The 24,875-nt window shown below is 47.3% G+C and overlaps 1 protein-coding gene and 1 pseudogene across 1 annotated transcript in view; one reads left to right on the forward strand and one right to left on the reverse strand.

The window, feature by feature from the left end:
• Ccdc88c (coiled-coil domain containing 88C) overlaps positions 1-24,875 on the reverse strand; it is a 123,522-nt gene extending 98,647 nt beyond the window's left edge. The window contains 3 exon segments of the mRNA XM_036206178.1: positions 17,503-17,611; positions 24,073-24,173; positions 24,693-24,875. Of these exon segments, the coding sequence (XP_036062071.1) occupies positions 17,503-17,611; positions 24,073-24,173; positions 24,693-24,752 (270 nt within the window). The 5' untranslated portion in view covers positions 24,753-24,875.
• Positions 8,782-8,900, forward strand: LOC118595950 (annotated as a pseudogene).

Here is a 24,875-nt window from a genome sequence, read left to right on the forward strand (position 1 = left end):
AACTGGGACTGTGGGTGTTAGGATGTGCAACAATTTCATTATTTCAATCCTGAATTTCTTTTCTTTGAGATAGGGTTCTATGTAGCCCAGGCTGCCTTAAACTTCTGATCCTCCTCTCTCTATTTCCTACCAAGATTCCAAGAGTGTACCACCATACCTACTATATGCAATGCCAGGGACTGAACCCAAGGCATGAGAATACTAGGAAACCATTTACCAAATGGAGCCACATCTACAGCCTCTTGATTTCATCTGCACCCGAGGGGCCACCTCAGGAGTACCAGGTACCCAGAGTGTCAGCATGTACACTGACAGCCACTCACTTGCGAAGGCTCTGCACACACCCGGGACCTGGGATGCATAGCCATGTCTGCTTTTGTTCTCCCCAGGCAAGGGAAGAAGCAGCTAATTGACGGAACACTAGAAAAGAACCCTGACATTAGCTATATGACTAATTAGACTAATTATTATGATCATTAGCAGTCCCTCAGTTAACCAGGTCTCTCAGGGTGAAGTGCACTTACAAGGAAATAAAGCAAAAGTTTCAGCATTGCTCAAGGAAGGCAAATCTGCTTTCTACCCACTCAGTGCCCCACACTGGCTGCTAGAAATGGGGGTCAGATGCCCAGGGGGTCACAAGCATCTGAATAAATAATAGGCTGTGGTGAATTTGCCACCATCCTAGCAAGGGCAAAAGAAGTCAGCAGGCAGAGCCCCTAGTCCACTGAGGCTCCTTCACAAGCACAAATGCACACCACCATGCATAGACAGATAGACAGACAGACACACTCACTCACTCCCAGCCCTGCTTCACTCATACCACACTAATGACATCCGGACATTAATATGCACCATCTTGCTTAACCTTCCCCACATCTACAAAATTCTACCCCCTTATCACAGATGAAGAAATTGAGGCTCAGGGCATGGAGCAATTTGCCCAGTGTAGCAGAACTAGTGAGTGGTAGAAACTAGCTGGCATTGCCTGAAGCTAGCAAGACTTTGAAAGTTTCCTATCAGTCCTCACAGACACTGTTTGCACTATAGACCACTCAGGGGACTCTCCCACTCAGGAATCCTGGGCCTCCCCTGAAAGCTGAGCCTGTAGGGCTTTCCTGCTTCCAGGTGGGCCTGAAGTCAGGGAGGCCAGGGCCAAGAGACTACTCCAGCCTTCTAGGGTTGCCACAGACAATGGCCAGGTGCAGTCACATGACCACAGCCAGCCTCCAGATGGCACTGAAGTATTAGGTAACAGCGTCTTATCTCAGCCCACCCCAAACCAGTCAGCCACACTGCTCTGCCGTTTCCAAAGGCCACTGCTTCCCAACCGAGGAGAATTTATCAAAAATAGCACAGCAGTGGTCTCCAAGCACCCAGCACAGGAGGTAGCACCTACCCACTGATCACGACCCCATCACTGACACTGCTCTGCCGGGCAGAAGCAGGAGGCTAAGGCCCAGCTGAAGTCAGTCAAGTGTTAGGCTGGACCTTAGACTCAGCCAGGAAAAGACCAAGGCTGAGAATCGTGTGGCTTTTAGAAACTGAACACAGGGAAAGGAGATCTGCAGAGGGGCTGGTGAGATGGCTCAGCAAGGTACTTGCTGGTAGGTCTGAGTTCAATCGATGAACCACATTGCTGAAAAAGTACCAACTCTGCAAGCTGTCCTCTGACTCCAAGTGTGGGAGTGCACATGCGCGCGCAAGCACTCTGTATGTGATTGACCTCCAACACCTATTCCCAGTACCGAGCTAGGTACCAGCACATCATCTCATCTAATCCCCAGGACCAACTCCTTTACTTCCCGGTTTTCATATGAGGAAACTGAGGCACCAAGCAAGAATCCCAATGTCACACCACTTGTAGGAAGATGACCTTGGGCTCAAGCCATGTCTGATCACATAGGATGCCCAATACTCGGTCAGGGTTCTTTGTTTTTGTTTGTTTTTCTATTTAATTTTATTTTATGTGCCCATTTGTCTGTGTGAGGGTGTTGGATCCCTTGGACCTGGAGTTACAGTTGTGGGTGCTGGGAATTGAACCCAGGTCCCCTGAAAGAGCAGCCAGTGCTCTTAACCATCCAGCCATCTCTCCAGCCCTGTTTGTTTTTTGAGGTTAAGGTTTCTATACCCAGGCTGGCCTTGAACTTTCTATGTAGCAGAGACTGGCCTCGATCTTCTGACCAAGTGTTAGGATTATAGGTGTGTGCACCACATCTGGCAGAAGACTCACCAAGGTTCTTTTAGTTACTGTTGTATGATATTTTGTGTTCTGACAATAAAGCTTGCTAGAGTTCAGAGTACAGAGGCTAGCTACTCAGTTAACCACAGAGACCAGGCAGTGGTGGCACACACCTTTAATCCCAGCATTTGGGAGGAGGAAAGCAGGGAGATTGGGAGTTCAAAGCCACCCTGGGGCTACACGGGATTGTTCTCTTCAAAGAGAAACAGAGCCAGGCGGTGGCAGTGCACCTTAATGGAAGCACTGAGGAAGGTGAAGACAGAGTATAAAGGGGGTAGAGACAGGATCGCCCCCCTTTTGGTCTGAGGGTTTTGTAAGGTAAGAACTTTGCAGTGGTTGCTGCTCTGCTTCTCTGATCAACCTCGATATCTGACTCCAGGTTTTTATTAAGACTAATCAGATTCACGCCTCGTTACCCACATCTGGTGACCCACATTTTAAGGTGGCAGGTATGGAGCCCAGGACCCTAGACACTCCAGGGAAATACTAGAAAACTGCAGACGCCCCTATTTGTGTTTTTAGAGGTTACTTTTACAAGGAGTAAAATGTGCACATCTTAAGTCACAGCCTGGAGTTTGGGAAAATACATCCCAGTGAGCCATCCCACACGCCCCTTGGCAGTCAAGCCCCACACACTTCCTGAGGCAAACACATTCTGATGCTGTTACCTGGCACCAAGTTATGATTCCCTAGAAGCAGAAAATTATGATTGGCAGGTTCTGTGCCCACCCACTCCTGCCTGTCCTTCCTGGTACAGGAAGCCAGTCAGTGTCTCTGTGGCTGTCCCAGGACTGCTGCCATACCTACCAGGTCCTTCTTCCAGAATGACCACACTAGCATGTCACAGAGGGAAAATTAACACAGAAAAACTGCCCAGGGAGGGGAGCAGAATTTAGCCAGGGCCAAATGCAAACAAGTGATGAATTGGCATTTCTCAGAAAGGTCCAACAGGCTTCCCGATTTACAAGCAAGTGGTAAAGGCTTCAGGAATTCCAAAGGTCAGAGAAGAAAGGGAACTGGCCTCTGGGCTTTGTTCTCCCCTGTGCCTGGGTGTAGCTAAGGGAGAGCCTGGAGGCCACTGCTGTGTTTCTTAATTAAACAGCCTCAAGCTTTACAGGGCTAGGCCTAAAGTTTCTGATGGTCCTTATACCAACGGAACCCAGCTATTCTGGGGTCTGACAGAATGGGGAGAGAGTGGCCAGAGCCCAAGCTGGCCTCCGAGGCAACCCCAGAAAAACCCATTTTCATCAGAGTCCTTAGAAGTGCGCCAAAGCTACCAGCAAATGTATCTATTCAGAATCTGGTTAAATGCTGAAGACTCGAGATTGGAAGAAATTTTTGAAAAAAAGGATGACAGGGTTTCCACCACTGTGACAGCAAATGTCCTATGAAACAGGTGGAGCCATCTAATTGGGAAGCCACCCCCATTCTGCCCCCAGCTACAAATAGAAGCTGTTTTTTAATTAGCTAATGGATTACTGAGTGTGGCTCCTCCATCAGTCCGAGGTGAGAGGGCAAACGGAAAGGCAGGTCCACAGAGCACACTGAGGTATTTTTATTTTGCTCCAAGTGCCTGGGACTCATACTGACACTTCCAATACCATCCCTGAAGCTTCTAAGTTAAACAGAGAATGCAGGGATAGGAGCCAACACCTACATGGTGGTAAGATGTCAGACAGACACAGGCTGTGCAGAACTCAGCAACGAATGTGGTCAGAGGCAAGTAAAATACATCTACGGAGACCCCATTTAAGGCCAACCGGTCCAGGCACAGCATGGCTGCCTGTGTGCCTTCTAAAGGAGACTTCTGAACCCACTTCACACAAGGAGGCTTAATGACTGCCTCTGTCCCAGCAACTGGCAAGAGACGGGAAGAAGACTCAGAAAACTGAGTTACCAAGCCACAGTGAAACTTTGCAGCCACACTGCGATGCTCCACACCCTCCGAGTATTTCCTGTAATCAGACCCTCATTACAGTTCTGTGTGCCCCCTCCCCAAAGAAAAGAGGCTTTTAATGTCAATGCTCAGACCACCAAGTCCTTGAGTTTGCAGATGAGTCAGTTTCAAATTTCCTTAATCGAATAAGCTGCCAGGGAGAGTCCAACGGCCCACCTGCAAGCCCCACTTCCTGGCCACCCAGCATTCACACTACAATCTCAGGCTTCCAAAAACATCCTCTCTGAAGAGGCAACTTACATTTGCAGCATGATTTGGTTCAAAAAGATGCCGTCCACTAAATCCATGTACAGAGTCAAATTGTCCTGGTGGCCGCTTCCAAACGGGCCAAAAGTTTTCACCTGCGGGGAAGCAAAAGCACGTCGGTCTGATGCTGGGGGACACGCGGGCCAGGAAGGTCACCCACCACCGGGGTACCCTTGGCAGGCAGCAAGCCCACCCTTCCCCAGCGCTGTCCCCTTCCCGCGCCAGGCAACAGACACCGGACAGGAGGAAAACTTCTGGCTACTTTTCTCAAGTGTCCCAGAGCGCGAGGAAAGAAAACAAACACACACACACACACACACACACACACACACACACACACACGCAAATAAAAGGGACTTTTCAACAAATTTCTCACGTCTCAGATTCACTGGAGAGCAGCGCGCCCAGCCCGCGGGTCCGCGTTCCCACTCGGCGTCCCTAGCGCGGGGCTCTGGGCTTCAGGAGCGCAACCCCCGCCCCGCGCGCCCCCCGACACCCCGAGCGGGAACAGGTGCGCGTCCCCGAATGCGAAGCCCGCGGGATGGCCACCCGACTCGGAGCCTCTCGGTCCCCAGCGCCGCACGGGGTGGAGGAAGGCCAGGACGCGCTCACCCAGGTCACCAGCGGGCTCTGCAGGAACAGCTCCACGAGCTGCGACACCGTCACGTCCATGCTGAGCCGCGGCCGCGCCGCACAAAGCGGCTCTGGCAGCCGGCGGCGGGCGCGGGAGACAAAGGCGGGGCGCGAGCCCACGGTGCGCGGCTGCGGCCCCGCCCGCCCGGGGAGAGCGAGAGGGTGGGGGCGAGGAGGGGGAGGGAGGGGCGACGCGGTCCCTCCCCGGCCGCCCGGCGCCTTGCGCAGCCGAGCGGAGCCGAGCGGAGCCGAACGGGGCGGGGGAGCGCGTGGGGAGTGGGGATGGGAGCGGGGCGGGGCCACAGCACGTGGCGGCCCGAGTGCGCGGGCAGGTGCAGCTTGCGCGCGCAGACCTGGGCGCGGTGCTGGCCCGGGAGGGAGAGAGGCCCGGTATTATCCTCAGGCTGCAGGATCGCGCACCGGTGCGTCTGCTCTGCAGTCTCCCGGGTTCCTCCCTTCCAGAAGTTCCTTCAGGATGCAGGCGGTGTGGCCGCCCCACCCGTGTGCGCCCCTGCTGTGGCTCTAGCCCTCCCTCCACCATTGCACCCAAGGGGTGGAGAGAATGTCTCGGCCGCAGGGCCCCCAAGCACGATGGACGCCATGCCCCCTGCTGGCAGGGCTGTGTGCTTGGAGGCTTCGCAGCCCCACTCCCTGCCACTTCCAGGAAATAACTTCGCTCCGCGAGCTGTGCCGTTGTTCGATGAACACTGTATGACTGAGTTGTGGGAGTGTTAACCCAAAGCCCCCGGCGCATTGCTTAGTGAATACACACCAGGTACTCAATGGCTGCCTTTGGCTAGCAGTTTTGCAGCGGTGGCTTTGTTACATATTAGGGCTGCGACATCTGCTGATGACATGCAGTATTACAGTTCCACCTGGCTGGAAAGCATGTTAATACACTAGCCGCTAGCCACTAGTAGACTCTAAGGATCCCAGAATTGTGGAAGTCAGGGTCACAACAACAATCAAAAAAAGGGTGGGGCGGGAAGGGGATGTCAAGGATTAGGAGTACTTGCTGCTCTTCCAGAGAACCCAGGTTTGATTCCCAGCACTCACCACTCACAGGGTGGATCACAACTACCTGTAAGTCCAGTTCCAGGGGATCTGATGCCTTCTGGCCTCTGTGGGCACCAGGCACACATGGTGCACACATTCATGAAGACAGAACACTAAAACTCATAAAAAGTAAAATAAATAAATTTATTTTTTTAAAAAAGAGGTGCGGTGGGACTTATGGGACGAGCCTGTAATCTCAGTCCTGCGGAGATGGAGGCAAAAGGATCAAGAGTTCATGTTATCCTTGGGCTACACAACGACTTCAGGGCTAGCCTGGGCTCAGTGACATCCTGTCCCAAACAAAAAAACAATGACAGTTCTGGTTTCTGTAATCACAGAACTTGGTGGGGCTGAACCAGGAGGATCTTGAGTTCCAGGCTAGCCTGGGCTGCATAATGAGCTTGAGGACTGCAGGGGTGGGGGTCAGCATAGACCACCCTGTTTGGAAAATAAGAGCTATTTTTTGAGTTTTTTTTTTTTTCTGTACCCACCTAATTTTTTTAAAGATGAGAAATCCTTCCAGCTCTTCAATAAACAAGCATATTATTTCAAACCAAGAAATGCATGGAACAAATGCTGTTACTGTTTGTGAGATATTTCATTCTAGTGTGGGAATAATTTTCTCCCCTGGGGATGTTGACAGTCCTTACACAGCCACCCCAGGAAATTTTCACTTTGTGTCAGTTATATACATACATAACAATGTCAATGAAACAGTATGTATGATTAATGTACCATAAAACTCACTCCACTTTTTAGCTGTACATATAATTTAAGCTCGTACCAGGTGACACAGAAAATAGTCTTAGTTATTATGTAGCTGAGGTGGCTCATGATTACTGATGGATGTAGCTGAAGTTTTCTCCAGTCCTGCCTGGCCCATGGTCAGGACAAATCTTTCTCACCCGCCAGTCCCGGAGCTGCTCAAACCCAACCAAGTAAACACAGAGACTTCTATTGCTTACAACCTGTATGGCTGTGGCAGGCTTCTAGCTAGCTGTTCTTCTATCTTAAATTAACCCATTTCTATTAATCTATAAGTTGCCACGTGGCTCGTGGCTTACCAGTATCTTACATCTCACTTTTCATGGCGGCCAGCTGGCAGCATCTCTCTGCCTCAGCCTTCCACTTCCCAGAATTCTCCTCCTCCTTGTCCCGCCTATCCTATCCTTCCTGCCTGGCTACTGGCCAATCAGCACTTCAATTATTAACCAATCAGAGCAATATATTCACAGCACAGAGAACATCCCACAGCGGACAGACTTGGCTAGACCTCTTCATCCAGACTGGAAAGATTTACCCCAGCTCCCTGTTCCCTGTGGACAGCTGTGCAGTGAATCCCCAGGGTGACCCATTTCTGGTTAGAAAGGCTTCAAACGATGGGGTGGTCTGGAGAAAGCAAATCCTGTTCGATTTTTACAAGATAAGTTGGAAGTTCCAAGTGAGGCACGTAAAATCTTTGCAGCGATATGTAACCACTGTGTCTTCCTCATCTTTGCCCCAATCTGCTGCTGCTGTTCTAATGAGAATTGTTGGCCTTAAACTCCAGGCTGGGGCTGAGCTTCAGGGAAAATTGAACTGCCAAGTGGTGTCCCTCCACCGGCCTCTTTCATTTTAAAATGACTGTTCATTTCTTGATATAAATGTGTATGTTGCTTTTACAATTCTTGAATGGAAGAAGGATTTCTTTTCCAGAAAGTCTTACTATCTAGCCATGGCTTACTTAACTTGTTATGTAGACCAGGCTAGTCTATCTGTCTGTCCCTGCTTCCCAAGTGATGGGATTAAAGGTGTGGGCCACCATGCTCTGTAGGAACCAGATTTTTTATTTTCCTTTTTGGGGGGTATTAAATGGGGTTGCTCTGCCACTTGAACAATACTGTCATCCAATGTGCATAAGGTATTTTGCACTTATTTAAACATTTTTTTTAGTTTCATTCAATGTTTCATATTTCTGAATATGGATATAAATCTGGTATTTTTGTTAAATGCGTTAATCTTTCCCCATTTTTCTTTTCTCTTTTTTGTTATGTTTAAACCCTCAAGAGGTACAGCATCACACAGATTCTGTGTCCATTGGCCTTCCACAGGCAGGTCATTCCAGTATTTGGTATGAACTAGAGCTGTAGAGATGGCTCACTGGTTAAGAGCACTGGTTGCTCTAGCAGAGGACCTGAGTTTGTTTCCTTACACACACATGGTAGTTCACAATCATCTGTTATTCCAGTTCCAGGGGATCTGATACTCCTTCTGGCTTCCAAGGGCACCAGGAGGGTACATGGTACACATATATGCAAGTAAAACACTCATAACATGTAAGCAATTTGTTTTGTGTTTTTGAGATAGGGTTCCTGTGTAGTTCTGGCTGTCCTAGAACTCATTCTGTAGCCCAGGCTGGGCTTCAATTCAAAATTCCTCCTACTGCTGGGATCAAAGGTGTGTGCCATCACATGCCCAGCTTTAAAAAACGAATCTTAAAAAAATAATAAGATTCTGTGTACACAAACCACCTCTCCCCAGATCATTTTGGCTTTTTTGGGGTGCTGCTGGAAGTTTCTGTGTTGTTCTTTGCTTTATACACATTAACATATCTCCTGTCCAAATAGAATTATTTTATCTTGGACAAAACATTCAAATTTAAGATCTGTGAGTCTATCGCCATACCACCCTGAACGCGCCCGATCATGTCTGATCTCGGAAGCTAAGCAGGGTCGGGCCTGGTTAATACTTGGATGGGAGACCATCTGGGAATACTGGGTGCTGTACGCTTGCCCGGCGGTGGTGGCGCACGCCTTTAATCCCAGCACTCGGGAAGTAGAGCCAGGCGGATCTCTGTGAGTTCGAGGCCCAGCCTGGTCTCCAAAGCAAGTTCCAGGAAAGGCGCAAAGCTACACAAAGAAACCCTGTCTCAAAAAAAAAAAAAAAAAAAAAAAAAACCGAAAAAAGATCTGTGAGCTCCAGAGATGTTTTAATAGGCAGCCTTGCAAACATGTTTTAGAAGTTCTGTTCCTGGCTGAAGAGATGCTCCGAGGTTAAAAGTACTTGCTGTGAGGACCAGAGTTTGGTTCTCAACACCCATGTCTGGTTGTTCACAGCTGCCTGTAATCCAGCTCCAGATCTGATGTTTTCTTCTGGCCTCCATGGGCATCCATCCATGAGCACATTTGCGCACACACACACACACACACACACACACACACACACACACATGCATTAAAAAAAAGTAAATATTGGATCTCTGTGAAATTTTTGTTGTTTTGTTTTTTGAGACAGGGTTCTCTGTGTATCTTTGGATCCTGTTCTGGAACTCACTCTGTAGCCCAGACTTGCTTTGATCTCAGAGATCCGCCTGCCTCTGCCTCCTGGGTACTGGGATTAAAGGCATGTGCCACCACTGCCTGGATCCTAAATGCATTTTTAAAAAGGCATTTTTATGTGTACGGGAAATTTCCCAGCATGTATCTGTGTACCGTGACCGTGTGTGTGTGTGTTTTGATACCTTGAAACTAGGATTACAGATGATTGTGAGCCACCATGTGGGTGCTGGGAATTGAACCTGGACCTCTTAACTGCTGAGCCATCTCTCCAGACTCCCTAAATAGATTTGTTTAGTAATCTTTTTTTTTTTTTAAGATTTATTATGTACATAGTGTCCTTCCATGTATGTCTGCACACCAGAAGAGAGCACCAGACCTCATTTAGATGGTTATGAGGCACCTCTGGAACTCAGGACCTCTGGAAGAGCAGCCAGTGCTCTTAACCTCTGAGCCATCTCTCCAGCCCAGTAATCTTTTGTCTTTTTTTTTTTTTTTCTAAACTCCTAACCAAGTATGACGGAGAAGCCCCATCTTTCAATGCTGTCCTGCATCATTAGAACTACCTCAAGGTTGGCTAAGGTAGGTGGAAATGGGAGTGACTGCCACTATTCTTATCTGAGACTCTTGAATAGATGTAGCCCTTTTCAATATGCCTTTGATTCTTGAATTCTGAAAACTGTTTTTTGGGGTACTTTACTCCATTTAATGATATTTACAAAGTTCTCTCCATCATTTCTAGGTATCTAATTTTATCCAATATACTATTCTTGCTGCATACTCTAAGAGCAGAAAATTTCAGATATAGATGAAGTATTATAGTTATCTCCCTCCAGGTTTTGACTGTACCAATATTTAAGGGTGGGGATGTAGTCAGTCAGGGGCTAAAACCAACACTGTACACACGCGCGCGCGCGCACACGCACACGCACACACACACACACACACACACACACACACACAGCTGGGTTTTGGCACAGTGGTAGAGCATTTGCCCTGGATTTGACTCACCAGCAACTCCCAAAGTAAGTATACACACACACACACACACACACACACACACACACACACACACAGCTGGGTTTTGGCACAGTGGTAGAGCATTTGCCCTGGATTTGACTCACCAGCAACTCCCAAAGTAAGTATACACACACACACACACACACACACACACACACACACACAGCTGGGTTTTGGCACAGTGGTAGAGCATTTGCCCTGGATTTGACTCACCAGCAACTCCCAAAGTATACACACACACACACACACACACACACACACACACACACACACAGAGCTGGGTTTTGGCACAGTGGTAGAGCATTTGCCCTGGATTTGACTCACCAGCAACTCCCAAAGTAAGTATACACACACACACACACACACAGCTGGGTTTTGGCACAGTGGTAGAGCATTTGCCCTGGATTTGACTCACCAGCAACTCCCAAAGTAAGTATATACACACACACACACACACACACACACACACACACAGCTGGGTTTTGGCACAGTGGTAGAGCATTTGCCCTGGCTTTGACTCACCAGCAACTCCCAAAGTAAGTATACACACACACAGCTGGGTTTTGGCATAGTGGTAGAGCATTTGCCCTGGATTTGACTCACCAACAACTCCCAAAGTACAAACACACACACACACACACACACACACACACACACACACACACACACCATCTTTTGCAGGGCTGATGTATTCAATACTCCATTGGTACATGCCATTGGGACAGCTATTTTCCACACACACTTTTCTATAGCCCTGTTACTTCGTAGTTTTCAGTACAGGTAAGGATCAATTAAACTTAAAAAACTTCTATGCTCTTGCCCTTACACTCTTGCTGGGTCTTGAATCCATGGTCTCCCACACTGCAAGCCAGTGTGGTAACACTAAGCTATATCTCTAGCTCCTACATTCAGTCCATAACTTTTTAATTACCAGAAATTACGGTCAAGAGTCAGCTGATCAATCAGCGGACAGATAGGACTTATTATGGCTTCCCTGAATGCTTTTTCGGCCTCTCCTCTAGTGTAGTGCTTAAGTTATGAGAGCATATATAAACTAGTTATTTTCTGATTGCATTTTTAAAGTAAAATTTACCATTTTTCTTTCTGTATTAATGGAAGTTTGTGCCTATATGTGGGCAGTGGTGCGTGAATAAATACAATGCTAGCCTGAACTAAGTTGTCAAAATGTTTGTCTCAAAACCACCCAGAAGCCAGGTGCAGTAGAGCATGTCTGAAGTTCCAGCCACTTGGAACACGGTGAGGCTGGCTTGCTGAATCCAACCTGAGCAAAATGGGATTAAAACATTGGGAAGCTGACCCTGGAGGCACACACTGGAGGAGAATGCTATAGGATGAGGCAGGAGGATCCCAGGTTCCAGGCCAGCTGGAGTTCCATCTTTGCTGGTCTGTTGGGTAAGGTAACTGGGATACAAAGGCAGGGATAAGGAATTCCAAGTCTATCCTTTGCTATGTGAATTACATACCAGTTTAAAAGAAACCTTAAACCGTGCTCCCCCCATACTACCAAGAGACAGTGGGTGGGGCCAGGAATGATTAGATTTAGTAATTAGTAACCCCTACCCCTACCCCACCCCCAGTCAGAGTTCCTCTGTGTAGCCCTGGATGTCCTGAAACTTGCTTTTTAGACCAGGCTGGCCTTAAACGCAAGAGGTCAGGCTGCCTTTGCCCCTGGGATTACACCATGGGCATACACCCATCACATCCAGCGAGTTAGTAAGACTTACCCAAACACATTAACAATACATTAGAGTTCTAGTTTCATAAAACTTCTCTGAAGATGAAGATAAAGGTTTGGAGTCCTCCATTTCTATCACTAAAAGGGGGAAATTCAGAGTTAAGAAACTATTAACTATGTAAGCCAGTTTGCAGAGTGAGCAAGATGGGTCTTTTCCTATACTGAAGTTTCCAGAGAGCCACAGGTAGGTAGGTTACTTGGTGTTAGGCTGTTTGAAGATACAAAGTTGAAACAAGACAGAGCTTTCCTTCAAGGAAGACAGGGTGTCTTGAGCAACAAAGATCAGAGAAATGTTCTGATGAAATTACATACAGGATCTGAGTACATCTGGGCAAGAAATAGCAACTAAACATAATCTACTGAAAACTACCAGGGTAGCATTTGTGGAAGCGTGGATGGAAAATGTTTCCTGGATTATAAAGATTTCATCACTTTGAGCCACAAGTTTTTTTTTTCTTTCCCCCTTTCCCTTTCCCTCCAAACACTACAAAATGAGCCAAAGAACTTATTGGTATCATTGAAGTGAAAAATAATTTATATTATATTCATACCAGCTACCAAGACTTGGGTTTAAGAGTGTGGATTCAGGGCTGGGTATGTAGCTCAGTGTACAGCATGCGCTTTGGGTACAAGAGTCCAGGGCTGAATTCCCAGAACATAAACAATACCGTGGCCTTTTAGTTAAACCAGTCAACTTGAGGGCTGAGTATCTAGTAACTTCTGGCTAATGGTAGGTCTCCACCAGAAGTTCTTTTTGACTTAGTATGTAGCGAACCTTCATCGTTTGCACTAAGAGCTAAGAAAGCAATAATCTGAAGTGTGGCCAAAGGTTAACATAGATTTCTTTAACTAGATTTATGAAGTGATGAGTCTGTCCTCTGTCCAAGCATTCCTAGAATATCAAAGTGCCCCAAAAATCATTCTGAAAAGTCAGAAAGTTCATGAGTTCAGCTAGAGATGCTTAAAAAACATGTTTAAGTCACATTAGTTAACACAAAATGTTCTAAGTAACAGTAAAGAGAGTATTTGACTTAGACCTTATTCCTGTCTCTGTATAAACAAGTTGATTCAAGTATGGTGGGCACACACACTAGCGATCTTTTTTTTTTTTTTTAAAGACTTATTTGCATGTATGCCTGCACACCAGAAGAGGGAGGGCATCAGATCCCATTATAGATGGTTAGGGGCCACCATGTGCGTTGCTAGGAATTAAACTCAGGACCTCTGGAAGAGCAGCCAGCAGCACTCTTAACTGCTGAGCCCTCTCCAGCCCAACACTCTAGTATTATAAGAGGCAGAGGCAGGTGGACCTCTGTAACTCCAGTTTACATACTGAGTTCCAAACAGCCAAGGACACAGTGAGACTTACTCAAAAAAATAACACACACACAAAACAAGATAGGTGTTAATTTCAATTAACAGTCAGCATTTCTGACTCAGAAATAGCACTAACTGCATGTTGGTGCAATGATCCCAGCACTCAGGAGGAAGAGCTAGGACTGCTCCGAGCTAGCTAGTTTAAGGCCAGTGTGGTCTAAATAGTGAGTTCTAAGCCAGCTAGTCATAGAGCTAGGTCCTGTCTCAAAAGATCAAAAAGAGGGCTGGAGAGAGGCTTAGTGGTTACACAAAACTGTTATTCTTACAGATGACCAGGATTTGCTTCCCAGTAACTACTTGCTTGCTTACAACCATCTGTAACTCCAGGTCCAGAGAATCTGACTTCTGCCCTCCCCAGGCACTGCAGAAATATAGAACTTTTGTTTTTTTTAAGAGAGGGTTTCTGTGTGGCCCTGGCTGTCTAGGAACTCACTTTGTAGACCAAGGTGGCATTGAATGCACGAGATCCACCTGCCTCTGCTTCTAGAGTGCTGAGATTAAAGAAGTCTGCAGCTATCACCTGGACAAAATGTAAATCTTTTTTAAAAAGCAGATCTATAGTGAAATGAATTAAATTTTTAAAATTTTTATATTCTAAAGTTTCTTCTTACAGTGTTACTCAAACTCAAAGGTTCACCTGCCTCAGCTTCCCAAATGCTGGGATTATATGCACTACCATGCCCAATAATAGTCTCAAGCTCTTGGTCTTACTAAGGAATAAAGCAGCAAAGACAAGCACTAACTGCTTGGCTGGGTACTCCAGTATATCCACAATTATATCCTTTTCTGGGTAGGAAATTTTACTCATTTGCAACTATAAAGTTCCATTTTTTTCCACTTTAAAAAAGCGAGGGTTTTGGAACCCTGACCTCATTTCCTTGAAATCTTATTATATCTAACAATAAAGATCCTATTCAAGAACACATTTTTCAGGTAGTAATGGAGCTGAAAATGAAAGCTGTCCCAACCCACTCTACCACTAAGCTACACCCCCAGACCCCAAAACACTGTCTTAATAAGGTGCCACATAATGCTCCTTGGGTGTTTTAGGTATCACCACTTACAGCTTAAACTGGTATTCCAAAGGGCATATGTTAAAAAAAGAAAGAAAAGAAACATACAATTAATACAATTTCTCTTACTCTTCACTTTTCTTTTTATTATTCAAAAGTCAAGTATTACTTTTAAATCATCCATCCTCAATTTTGATTTAATGTACCGTCATTTCTCCAAGATATGAAATTTCTGAATCTCTTTGGAATACTAATTTCATGTTTCTAGGTTTAACAAAACTGTCCAAGTTTTAAAATTCCATTCTATTTCCCTGAAATCTCAAGACAGATGCTGATGCAAATTTAATATAAAATATTTAGTCACAAAATAGTATTGCTTTTTTATGCACATAGTTGTAAGATTACTTTGCTTTTGTCAATAAAAACTATACCATCTTTCATAAAACTCTAAACAAATTAAGAACTGTGATGTAGAACACAAATTACACATGTAAAGCAGGTGCCAGCACAATTAGGCTATATTACATCAAAAATGTTTTAATGGTCCCAAATATATATATTCAACAACTAATCATACACTCAGGGGGAGAAAAAACAAACAAACTGAAACAAAAAAGAAAAATTATGACACAAATGACCACACCTAGAATTCCACTCAATCTTTAATCAAGTAGGGACAAATCCCCACCTTAAAAAAAAAAAAAAAAAAAAAAAAAAATCTGCAGTTTGAAGGGCAAAGGGAACAGATTAAAAAAAGAGGATACTTTATTTTGCCCCTCCCCCACAGAGGTTTTCCAAACCTGTTGTAGCTTGACTAAAATGTTCAGAATGTACGGTTTTAAAGGCAGGTCTCTTTAAACAAAGAAACTGCTGGCATTCTTTACTAGTGAGGAACTATGGCAGAAAGACCCATTCTTCTAATGTCTCAAACATGGTCCAAGAAAGCAAGTTCTGATTGTAGCAACTGACCAGTCAATCCAGAGTTCCACTGACAAAACCCCTGCCCTGTTGGCTTTTGATTTCCATTTCCTTCCCTGAGAAAAGGGCAATGTGTGGTCCAAGCTGGAGAGCTCACAGGCTTATGTCTTCCCCCTAACTGCACGGCATCCCCCTCCTCCTGCTCCATTGAATTGGCACTTGATGAGCAGAAGTCCAGTGTGTCGCTGATTTGTGTCAGTCACTCACAAGAGACCACTGCACTTTGATGTGGATTTTGTAGGGGGGAGGGGTAAAGAACCAGTTTTGTCAACAGGTACTGATCACAGGCAGTTGCTAATATTAGGACTCAAATTTTGCTTTCTTTGACAGTGGTAGCGTGTCTTCCTTGTCTTCATCCTCATCATCATCTTCATCATCATCGGGATAATCTACCAGACCCACGAGTCCTCCCTGTTCAGAAATAAGGATTATTCAAAGAAAAAACACTGCATTTGAAAATACCTGTGTTAAGCCCATAAAAAGTATAGACCTAATGGCAGCATGCTAAAAGCCATTATTTTTATGTATATTTTATTTTATTTATTTTGGTTTTTCGAGACAGGGTTTCTCTGTACAGTTTGGTGCCTGTCCTGGATCTTGCTCTGTAGACCAGACTGGCGTCTAACCCAGAGATCCACCTGGCTCTGCCTCCTGAGTTATGGGATTAAAGGCGTGCGCCACCACCGCCCGGCTTATGTATATTTTAAATGTTCATATTTAAGGTTCTTTTAAGCCATTTAAAATTAAAACAGCAACAACAAAAAATTACACACTATTAGAAACCACCCAGTTAAAAAGTATCACTGAGAAATGGCTTATGACTAACAGTTTTTAAATGGCACTGGGGACTGAACCATATACTACTGCTACACACCCAGCATTCATTTTTGAGCCAGGGTCTCACTTAAGTTGCCCAGGCAGGCCCTGAACTAGCAATCTTCTTTTCTCAGTCTCCAAAGGAGCTAGGATTATTGGCCTGCACTACAATGCCTGGCTCAAATTTACTTTAAAATAAAGTCTAAAATGGTATCAAAATGCAGAAGACAGACCACTCAAAATGGAGGCAGATAGGAAGTAGTTTTAAGACCTCTCTGTCATTCTCTCTCTCTTTTGGATTTCCTTTGCAGCCTACTTCTCCAACCCTTACAGTACAATTTGGCTATGAAAATCCATAGTACTCTACTCTCAGCCTATGTCTTCATCTCAATTGAGATGTTTTGCCTGGAGTGTCACCAGATATCATATGTCAGAAGGCGGTTTCACTGCTAAGCAGAGACTCAAAAGCCAGGGGTCTGAGGTCCCCAGTGGCAGCTCATTTCCCGCCAGTGCTGGCCATGCAGAAGAGCTCACCAATACTCTCAGAGTATTGGCCACCCTGACCTACCCAGCACATCTGATCAAACACAGCAAGCAGTGTCAAGTGGAACCGCTACTCCATAAACCCAGGTTCCTGCTGGCCTAGAGGCACAATAGCTCCATTTCTGGCCCCTACAGCCTTTTGTGGTTCCTTTTCTCCCTCAGCTCAAGTGACTCCTGCACAAGAACCACTGAGCCAGAGGCATGAACCATGCGTCCCTTCCAGAAAGTCTCCAAGTGACACACAGGAACAGGCTGTGAACCAAGGCCCTTCAGGACCTCATGATATTCAGAATGAACCAATCTGGAATGCAAGAGCCCCCGCCCCCACCCTCGACCTGACCCGACACCCCACTACAGGGCTAATGCAGAAGCACCAAGGGTCAGCAGCCAGCTTCTTTTGGGAATCCACTTGAGGGGCCCCATCGCAAACACACAGGAACTCACTGAAAGGGCCTCTGTACACCTACTTGAGAGGCCTTTCTGCACACGTGTGGGAACTTGAGGGGCCCCACTGCAGACTTGTAGGAACCCCTGGGCCAGCAGAGCAGCCTCACCTGGTAGTAGGTCTTGATGTTTCTCACCAGGATACTCAGGTTCTGGATGCGCAGGTTCACGTCATTGTTGACATGCTTATTGATACGCTGATTGTTGGGCCTGGGGTCTCTAGAGTAAGAAACAGAGTTAAAGTCAAGTCATGCTGGGCAGCGGTGGTGCACACCTTCAATCCCAGCACTCGGGAGGCAGAGCCAGGTGGATCTCTGTGAGTTCGAGGCCAGCCTGGTCTACAGCGCGAGTTCCAGGATAAGCACCAAAACTACACAGAGAAACCCTATCTAGAAAAAACAAAACAAAACAAAACAAAAAAACCAAAAAAAAAAAACCAACCAAACAAACAAACAAACAAACAAACAAGTCACACCTCCAGGCATTCACTATACCCCCTTCCCCAGCAATGAACCAGTATTCTGTATCATGAGCCTAGTTATTCCTGTGGTGGCCATGAGGCTGTGCCGCCATAGTTCAAGTTAAATCCTAAATCTGCTCACAGCTGTGTCAGAACCCTACATGACCCATCATCTCTGCTGCCTCACCCAAGCCCCTGCCAAACACAGCCCTTCTCCATAATACTGTTCCTGTTTCCACTGTTGGAAGCACCACAAGGGACGTCCAAGTGTCAACACTGTGAAAACCAACACCAGATATATAAAAATCAACAACCAATCCAAAACTGTGTTTTAGCATAAAGCCAAGCATGGTGGCTCACAACTGTCTATAACCAAAGTCCCATGGTTTTCTAGTCCCATGGGATACCCTTTTCTAGTGTGCAAACACCCATATACATAAAAAAATCTTAAAAAAAAAAAAAGGAAAGAAAAATAGAAAACAAGGTGGGGGTCGGGGGGGGGGCATGTTTTATGGCCTTAAAAATCATGAACCCAGCACAGGTCTGTCTCCCTGTCACCTGGACTTAGGTTGGTCCTACTCATGATTTGCACTCCAGGGACACAATGATGTTGTCACAACCTGACGTTCAGGTCTAGGATATGACTGGGGTACCATCACACCCCACAAGAAAAGCTAAAGTGTGGGAAACCCCCATGTGTCACTCATTTTCCAACCTCAGGCGAAACTCGGTCTGGCTGTGAAGGAACTAGACATCAGCTCAAGTGATTTACAACTTGGCTCATCTACATGCACGACAGTCCCCCAAATCCTCAGTGTGGGAAATGTCTGCCAAGAAGATCGAAGTGGAAAGGGGAGCCTGCTTTTCAGAGCAAAGACCTTCCTTCCATGCGCTGTCCCAAGGCACAACCAAGGATAAAGGGCAGGGAACTCAAAGGCCAGTCTTCCCAGTTTCATCTGTCAGCCAAGCCCTGTGATAAAGACGCAGAGCCTCCTCCGGGCTGGTGGGGAGCTACAGAAACAATTCTCAGGGCTATCTAGTTCATTCAGGCCGCATTAACAGAAGATGGAGAAAGAGAAGGAAAATCTTGAATCATTTCAAATGTCATTGGAAGCACAAGGCTTTTTTGTAAGGCAAGCTGTTTAACGGTCAACCTTTGAGTAAATATTTGACATATCCTCTGTCTCCACACCATGCCCTAAGCATGAGAACCTTCCCACATGCACTCCACAGCCCCTGCCTCACATAGGCCTTTCAAAGCCACTTAAACAGCCATGTGGGTCCCCTAAGGGGAACCAGGCAAACTGTTTTCAGCTGTCAAGTGACAACATTCCTCAATGTCCCCACACCACGATGGAGTCTGGTGAAACCATTTACCCCATTAGGCTTCTTCTAGGGCCCTTCATGACCAAGGAAATAAAGGCCTAGGGCCCCACTGAAATTAACTTAGGGAAGAGGCAGCATTCTGTATTTCCACTGTAGAGGCATTTTAGTTACAGAAGCCTTCCTAATGTGACGAAGTAAGGGGCTATCTTAAGGAATGAGCAGCGGTTCCACAGGACCAAACACATGCATCTGTGAGAAGCTGCAGGCTTTCCTAATTTCTTGTTTGATGGGAGTTAGGGAATGAATCTGAGGCTGCACACATGCTTGGCAAACACTCACCACCAATCCCTAACCCCTCCCCCCCTTTTCCTTTTAACTTCTGAGACAGATTCTCATTATGTGGCTCAGGCTGGCCTCCAACCTACAATCCTCCTGTCTCAACCTTTGAAATAACTGGGACTGTGGGTGTTAGGATGTGCAACAATTTCATTATTTCAATCCTGAATTTCTTTTCTTTGAGATAGGGTTCTATGTAGCCCAGGCTGCCTTAAACTTCTGATCCTCCTCTCTCTATTTCCTACCAAGATTCCAAGAGTGTACCACCATACCTACTATATGCAATGCCAGGGACTGAACCCAAGGCATGAGAATACTAGGAAACCATTTACCAAATGGAGCCACATCTACAGCCTCTTGATTTCATCTGCACCCGAGGGACCACCTCAGGAGTACCAGGTACCCAGAGCGTCAGCATGTACACTGACAGCCACTCATTTGCGAAGGCTCTGCACACACCCGGGACCTGGGATGCATAGCCATGTCTGCTTTTGTTCTCCCCAGGCAAGGGAAGAAGCAGCTAATTGACGGAACACTAGAAAAGAACCCTGACATTAGCTATATGACTAATTAGACTAATTATCATGATCATTAGCAGTCCCTCAGTTAACCAGGTCTCTCAGGGTGAAGTGCACTTACAAGGAAATAAAGCAAAAGTTTCAGCATTGCTCAAGGAAGGCAAATCTGCTTTCTACCCACTCAGTGCCCCACACTGGCTGCTAGAAATGGGGGTCAGATGCCCAGGGGGTCACAAGCATCTGAATAAATAATAGGCTGTGGTGAATTTGCCACCATCCTAGCAAGGGCAAAAGAAGTCAGCAGGCAGAGCCCCTAGTCCACTGAGGCTCCTTCACAAGCACAAATGCACACCACCATGCATAGACAGACAGATAGACAGACAGACACACTCACTCACTCCCAGCCCTGCTTCACTCATACCACACTAATGACATCCGGACATTAATATGCACCATCTTGCTTAACCTTCCCCACATCTACAAAATTCTACCCCCTTATCACAGATGAAGAAATTGAGGCTCAGGGCATGGAGCAATTTGCCCAGTGTAGCAGAACTAGTGAGTGGTAGAAACTAGCTGGCATTGCCTGAAGCTAGCAAGACTTTGAAAGTTTCCTATCAGTCCTCACAGACACTGTTTGCACTATAGACCACTCAGGGGACTCTCCCACTCAGGAATCCTGGGCCTCCCCTGAAAGCTGAGCCTGTAGGGCTTTCCTGCTTCCAGGTGGGCCTGAAGTCAGGGAGGCCAGGGCCAAGAGACTACTCCAGCCTTCTAGGGTTGCCACAGACAATGGCCAGGTGCAGTCACATGACCACAGCCAGCCTCCAGATGGCACTGAAGTATTAGGTAACAGCGTCTTATCTCAGCCCACCCCAAACCAGTCAGCCACACTGCTCTGCCATTTCCAAAGGCCACTGCTTCCCAACCGAGGAGAATTTATCAAAAATAGCACAGCAGTGGTCTCCAAGCACCCAGCACAGGAGGTAGCACCTACCCACTGATCACGACCCCATCACTGACACTGCTCTGCCGGGCAGAAGCGGGAGGCTAAGGCCCAGCTGAAGTCAGTCAAGTGTTAGGCTGGACCTTAGACTCAGCCAGGAAAAGACCAAGGCCGAGAATCGTGTGGCTTTTAGAAACTGAACACAGGGAAAGGAGATCTGCAGAGGGGCTGGTGAGATGGCTCAGCAAGGTACTTGCTGGTAGGTCTGAGTTCAATCGATGAACCACATCGCTGAAAAAGTACCAACTCTGCAAGCTGTCCTCTGACTCCAAGTGTGGGAGTGCACATGCGCACGCAAGCACTCTGTATGTGACTGACCTCCAACACCTATTCCCAGTACCGAGCTAGGTACCAGCACATCATCTCATCTAATCCCCAGGACCAACTCCTTTACTTCCCGGTTTTCATATGAGGAAACTGAGGCACCAAGCAAGAATCCCAATGTCACACCACTTGTAGGAAGATGACCTTGGGCTCAAGCCATGTCTGATCACATAGGATGCCCAATACTCGGTCAGGGTTCTTTGTTTTTGTTTGTTTTTCTATTTAATTTTATTTTATGTGCCCATTTGTCTGTGTGAGGGTGTTGGATCCCTTGGACCTGGAGTTACAGTTGTGGGTGCTGGGAATTGAACCCAGGTCCCCTGAAAGAGCAGCCAGTGCTCTTAACCATCCAGCCATCTCTCCAGCCCTGTTTGTTTTTTTTGAGTTAAGGTTTCATATAGCCCAGGCTGGCCTTGAACTTTCTATGTAGCAGAGACTGGCCTCGATCTTCTGACCAAGTGTTAGGATTATAGCTGTGTGCCACCACATCTGGCAGAAGAACTCACCCAAGGTTCTTTTAGTTACTGTTGTATGATATTTTGTGTTCTGACAAATAAAGCTTGCCTAGAGTTCAGAGTACAGAGCTAGCTACTCAGTTAACCACAGAGACCAGGCAGTGGTGGCACACACCTTTAATCCCAGCATTTGGGAGGAGGAAGCAGGGAGATTGGGAGTTCAAAGCCACCCTGGGCTACACGGGATTGTTCTCTCAAAAGAGAAACAGAGCCAGGCGGTGGCAGTGCACCTTTAATGGAAGCACTAGGAAGGTGAAGACAGAGTATAAAGTGGGTAGAGACAGGATCGCCCCCCTTTTGGTCTGAGGGTTTGTAAAGGTAAGAACTTTGCAGTGGTTGCTGCTCTGCTTCTCTGATCAACCTCGATATCTGACTCCAGGTTTTTATTAAGACTAATCAGATTCACGCCTCGTTACCCACATCTGGTGACCCACATTTTAAGGTGGCAGGTATGGAGCCCAGGACCCTAGACACTCCAGGGAAATACTAGAAAACTGCAGACGCCCCTATTTGTGTTTTTAGAGGTTACTTTTACAAGGAGTAAAATGTGCACATCTTAAGTCACAGCCTGGAGTTTGGGAAAATACATCCCAGTGAGCCATCCCACACGCCCCTTGGCAGTCAAGCCCCACACACTTCCTGAGGCAAACACATTCTGATGCCTGTTACCTGGCACCAAGTTATGATTCCCTAGAAGCAGAAAATTATGATTGGCAGGTTCTGTGCCCACCCACTCCTGCCTGTCCTTCCTGGTACAGGAAGCCAGTCAGTGTCTCTGTGGCTGTCCCAGGACTGCTGCATACCTACCAGGTCCTTCTTCCAGAATGACCACACTAGCATGTCACAGAGGGAAAATTAACACAGAAAACTGCCAGGGAGGGGAGCAGAATTTAGCCAGGGCCAAATGCAAACAAGTGATGAATTGGCATTTCTCAGAAAGGTCCAACAGGCTTCCCGATTTACAAGCAAGTGGTAAAGGCTTCAGGAATTCCAAAGGTCAGAGAAGAAAGGGAACTGGCCTCTGGGCTTTTGTTCTCCCCTGTGCCTGGGTGTAGCTAAGGGAGAGCCTGGAGGCCACTGCTGTGTTTCTTAATTAAACAGCCTCAAGCTTTACAGGGCTAGGCTAAAGTTCTGATGGTCCTTATACCAACGGAACCCAGCTATTCTTGGGGTCTGACAGAATGGGGAGAGAGTGGCCAGAGCCCAAGCTGGCCTCCGAGGCAACCCCAGAAAAACCCATTTTCATCAGAGTCCTTAGAAGTGCGCCAAAGCTACCAGCAAATGTATCTATTCAGAATCTGGTTAAATGCTGAAGACTCGAGATTGGAAGAAATTTTTGAAAAAAAGGATGACAGGGTTTCCACCACTGTGACAGCAAATGTCCTATGAAACAGGTGGAGTCATCTAATTGGGAAGCCACCCCCATTCTGCCCCCAGCTACAAATAGAAGCTGTTTTTTAATTAGCTAATGGATTACTGAGTGTGGCTCCTCCATCAGTCCGAGGTGAGAGGGCAAACGGAAAGGCAGGTCCACAGAGCACACTGAGGTATTTTTATTTTGCTCCAAGTGCCTGGGACTCATACTGACACTTCCAATACCATCCCTGAAGCTTCTAAGTTAAACAGAGAATGCAGGGATAGGAGCCAACACCTACATGGTGGTAAGATGTCAGACAGACACAGGCTGTGCAGAACTCAGCAACGAATGTGGTCAGAGGCAAGTAAAATACATCTACGGAGACCCCATTTAAGGCCAACCGGTCCAGGCACAGCATGGCTGCCTGTGTGCCTTCTAAAGGAGACTTCTGAACCCACTTCACACAAGGAGGCTTAATGACTGCCTCTGTCCCAGCAACTGGCAAGAGACGGGAAGAAGACTCAGAAAACTGAGTTACCAAGCCACAGTGAAACTTTGCAGCCACACTGCGATGCTCCACACCCTCCGAGTATTTCCTGTAATCAGACCCTCATTACAGTTCTGTGTGCCCCCTCCCCAAAGAAAAGAGGCTTTTAATGTCAATGCTCAGACCACCAAGTCCTTGAGTTTGCAGATGAGTCAGTTTCAAATTTCCTTAATCGAATAAGCTGCCAGGGAGAGTCCAACGGCCCACCTGCAAGCCCCACTTCCTGGCCACCCAGCATTCACACTACAATCTCAGGCTTCCAAAAACATCCTCTCTGAAGAGGCAACTTACATTTGCAGCATGATTTGGTTCAAAAAGATGCCGTCCACTAAATCCATGTACAGAGTCAAATTGTCCTGGTGGCCGCTTCCAAACGGGCCAAAAGTTTTCACCTGCGGGGAAGCAAAAGCACGTCGGTCTGATGCTGGGGGACACGCGGGCCAGGAAGGTCACCCACCACCGGGGTACCCTTGGCAGGCAGCAAGCCCACCCTTCCCCAGCGCTGTCCCCTTCCCGCGCCAGGCAACAGACACCGGACAGGAGGAAAACTTCTGGCTACTTTTCTCAAGTGTCCCAGAGCGCGAGGAAAGAAAACAAACACACACACACACACACACACACACACACACACACACACACAAGCAAATAAAAGGGACTTTTCAACAAATTTCTCACGTCTCAGATTCACTGGAGAGCAGCGCGCCCAGCCCGCGGGTCCGCGTTCCCACTCGGCGTCCCTAGCGCGGGGCTCTGGGCTTCAGGAGCGCAACCCCCGCCCCGCGCGCCCCCCGACACCCCGAGCGGGAACAGGTGCGCGTCCCCGAATGCGAAGCCCGCGGGATGGCCACCCGACTCGGAGCCTCTCGGTCCCCAGCGCCGCACGGGGTGGAGGAAGGCCAGGACGCGCTCACCCAGGTCACCAGCGGGCTCTGCAGGAACAGCTCCACGAGCTGCGACACCGTCACGTCCATGCTGAGCCGCGGCCGCGCCGCACAAAGCGGCTCTGGCAGCCGGCGGCGGGCGCGGGAGACAAAGGCGGGGCGCGAGCCCACGGTGCGCGGCTGCGGCCCCGCCCGCCCGGGGAGAGCGAGAGG

The sequence above is a fragment of the Onychomys torridus genome, chromosome 14 (genome assembly GCF_903995425.1).
Source record: "Onychomys torridus chromosome 14, mOncTor1.1, whole genome shotgun sequence".
NCBI classification, from domain to species: domain Eukaryota; kingdom Metazoa; phylum Chordata; class Mammalia; order Rodentia; family Cricetidae; genus Onychomys; species Onychomys torridus.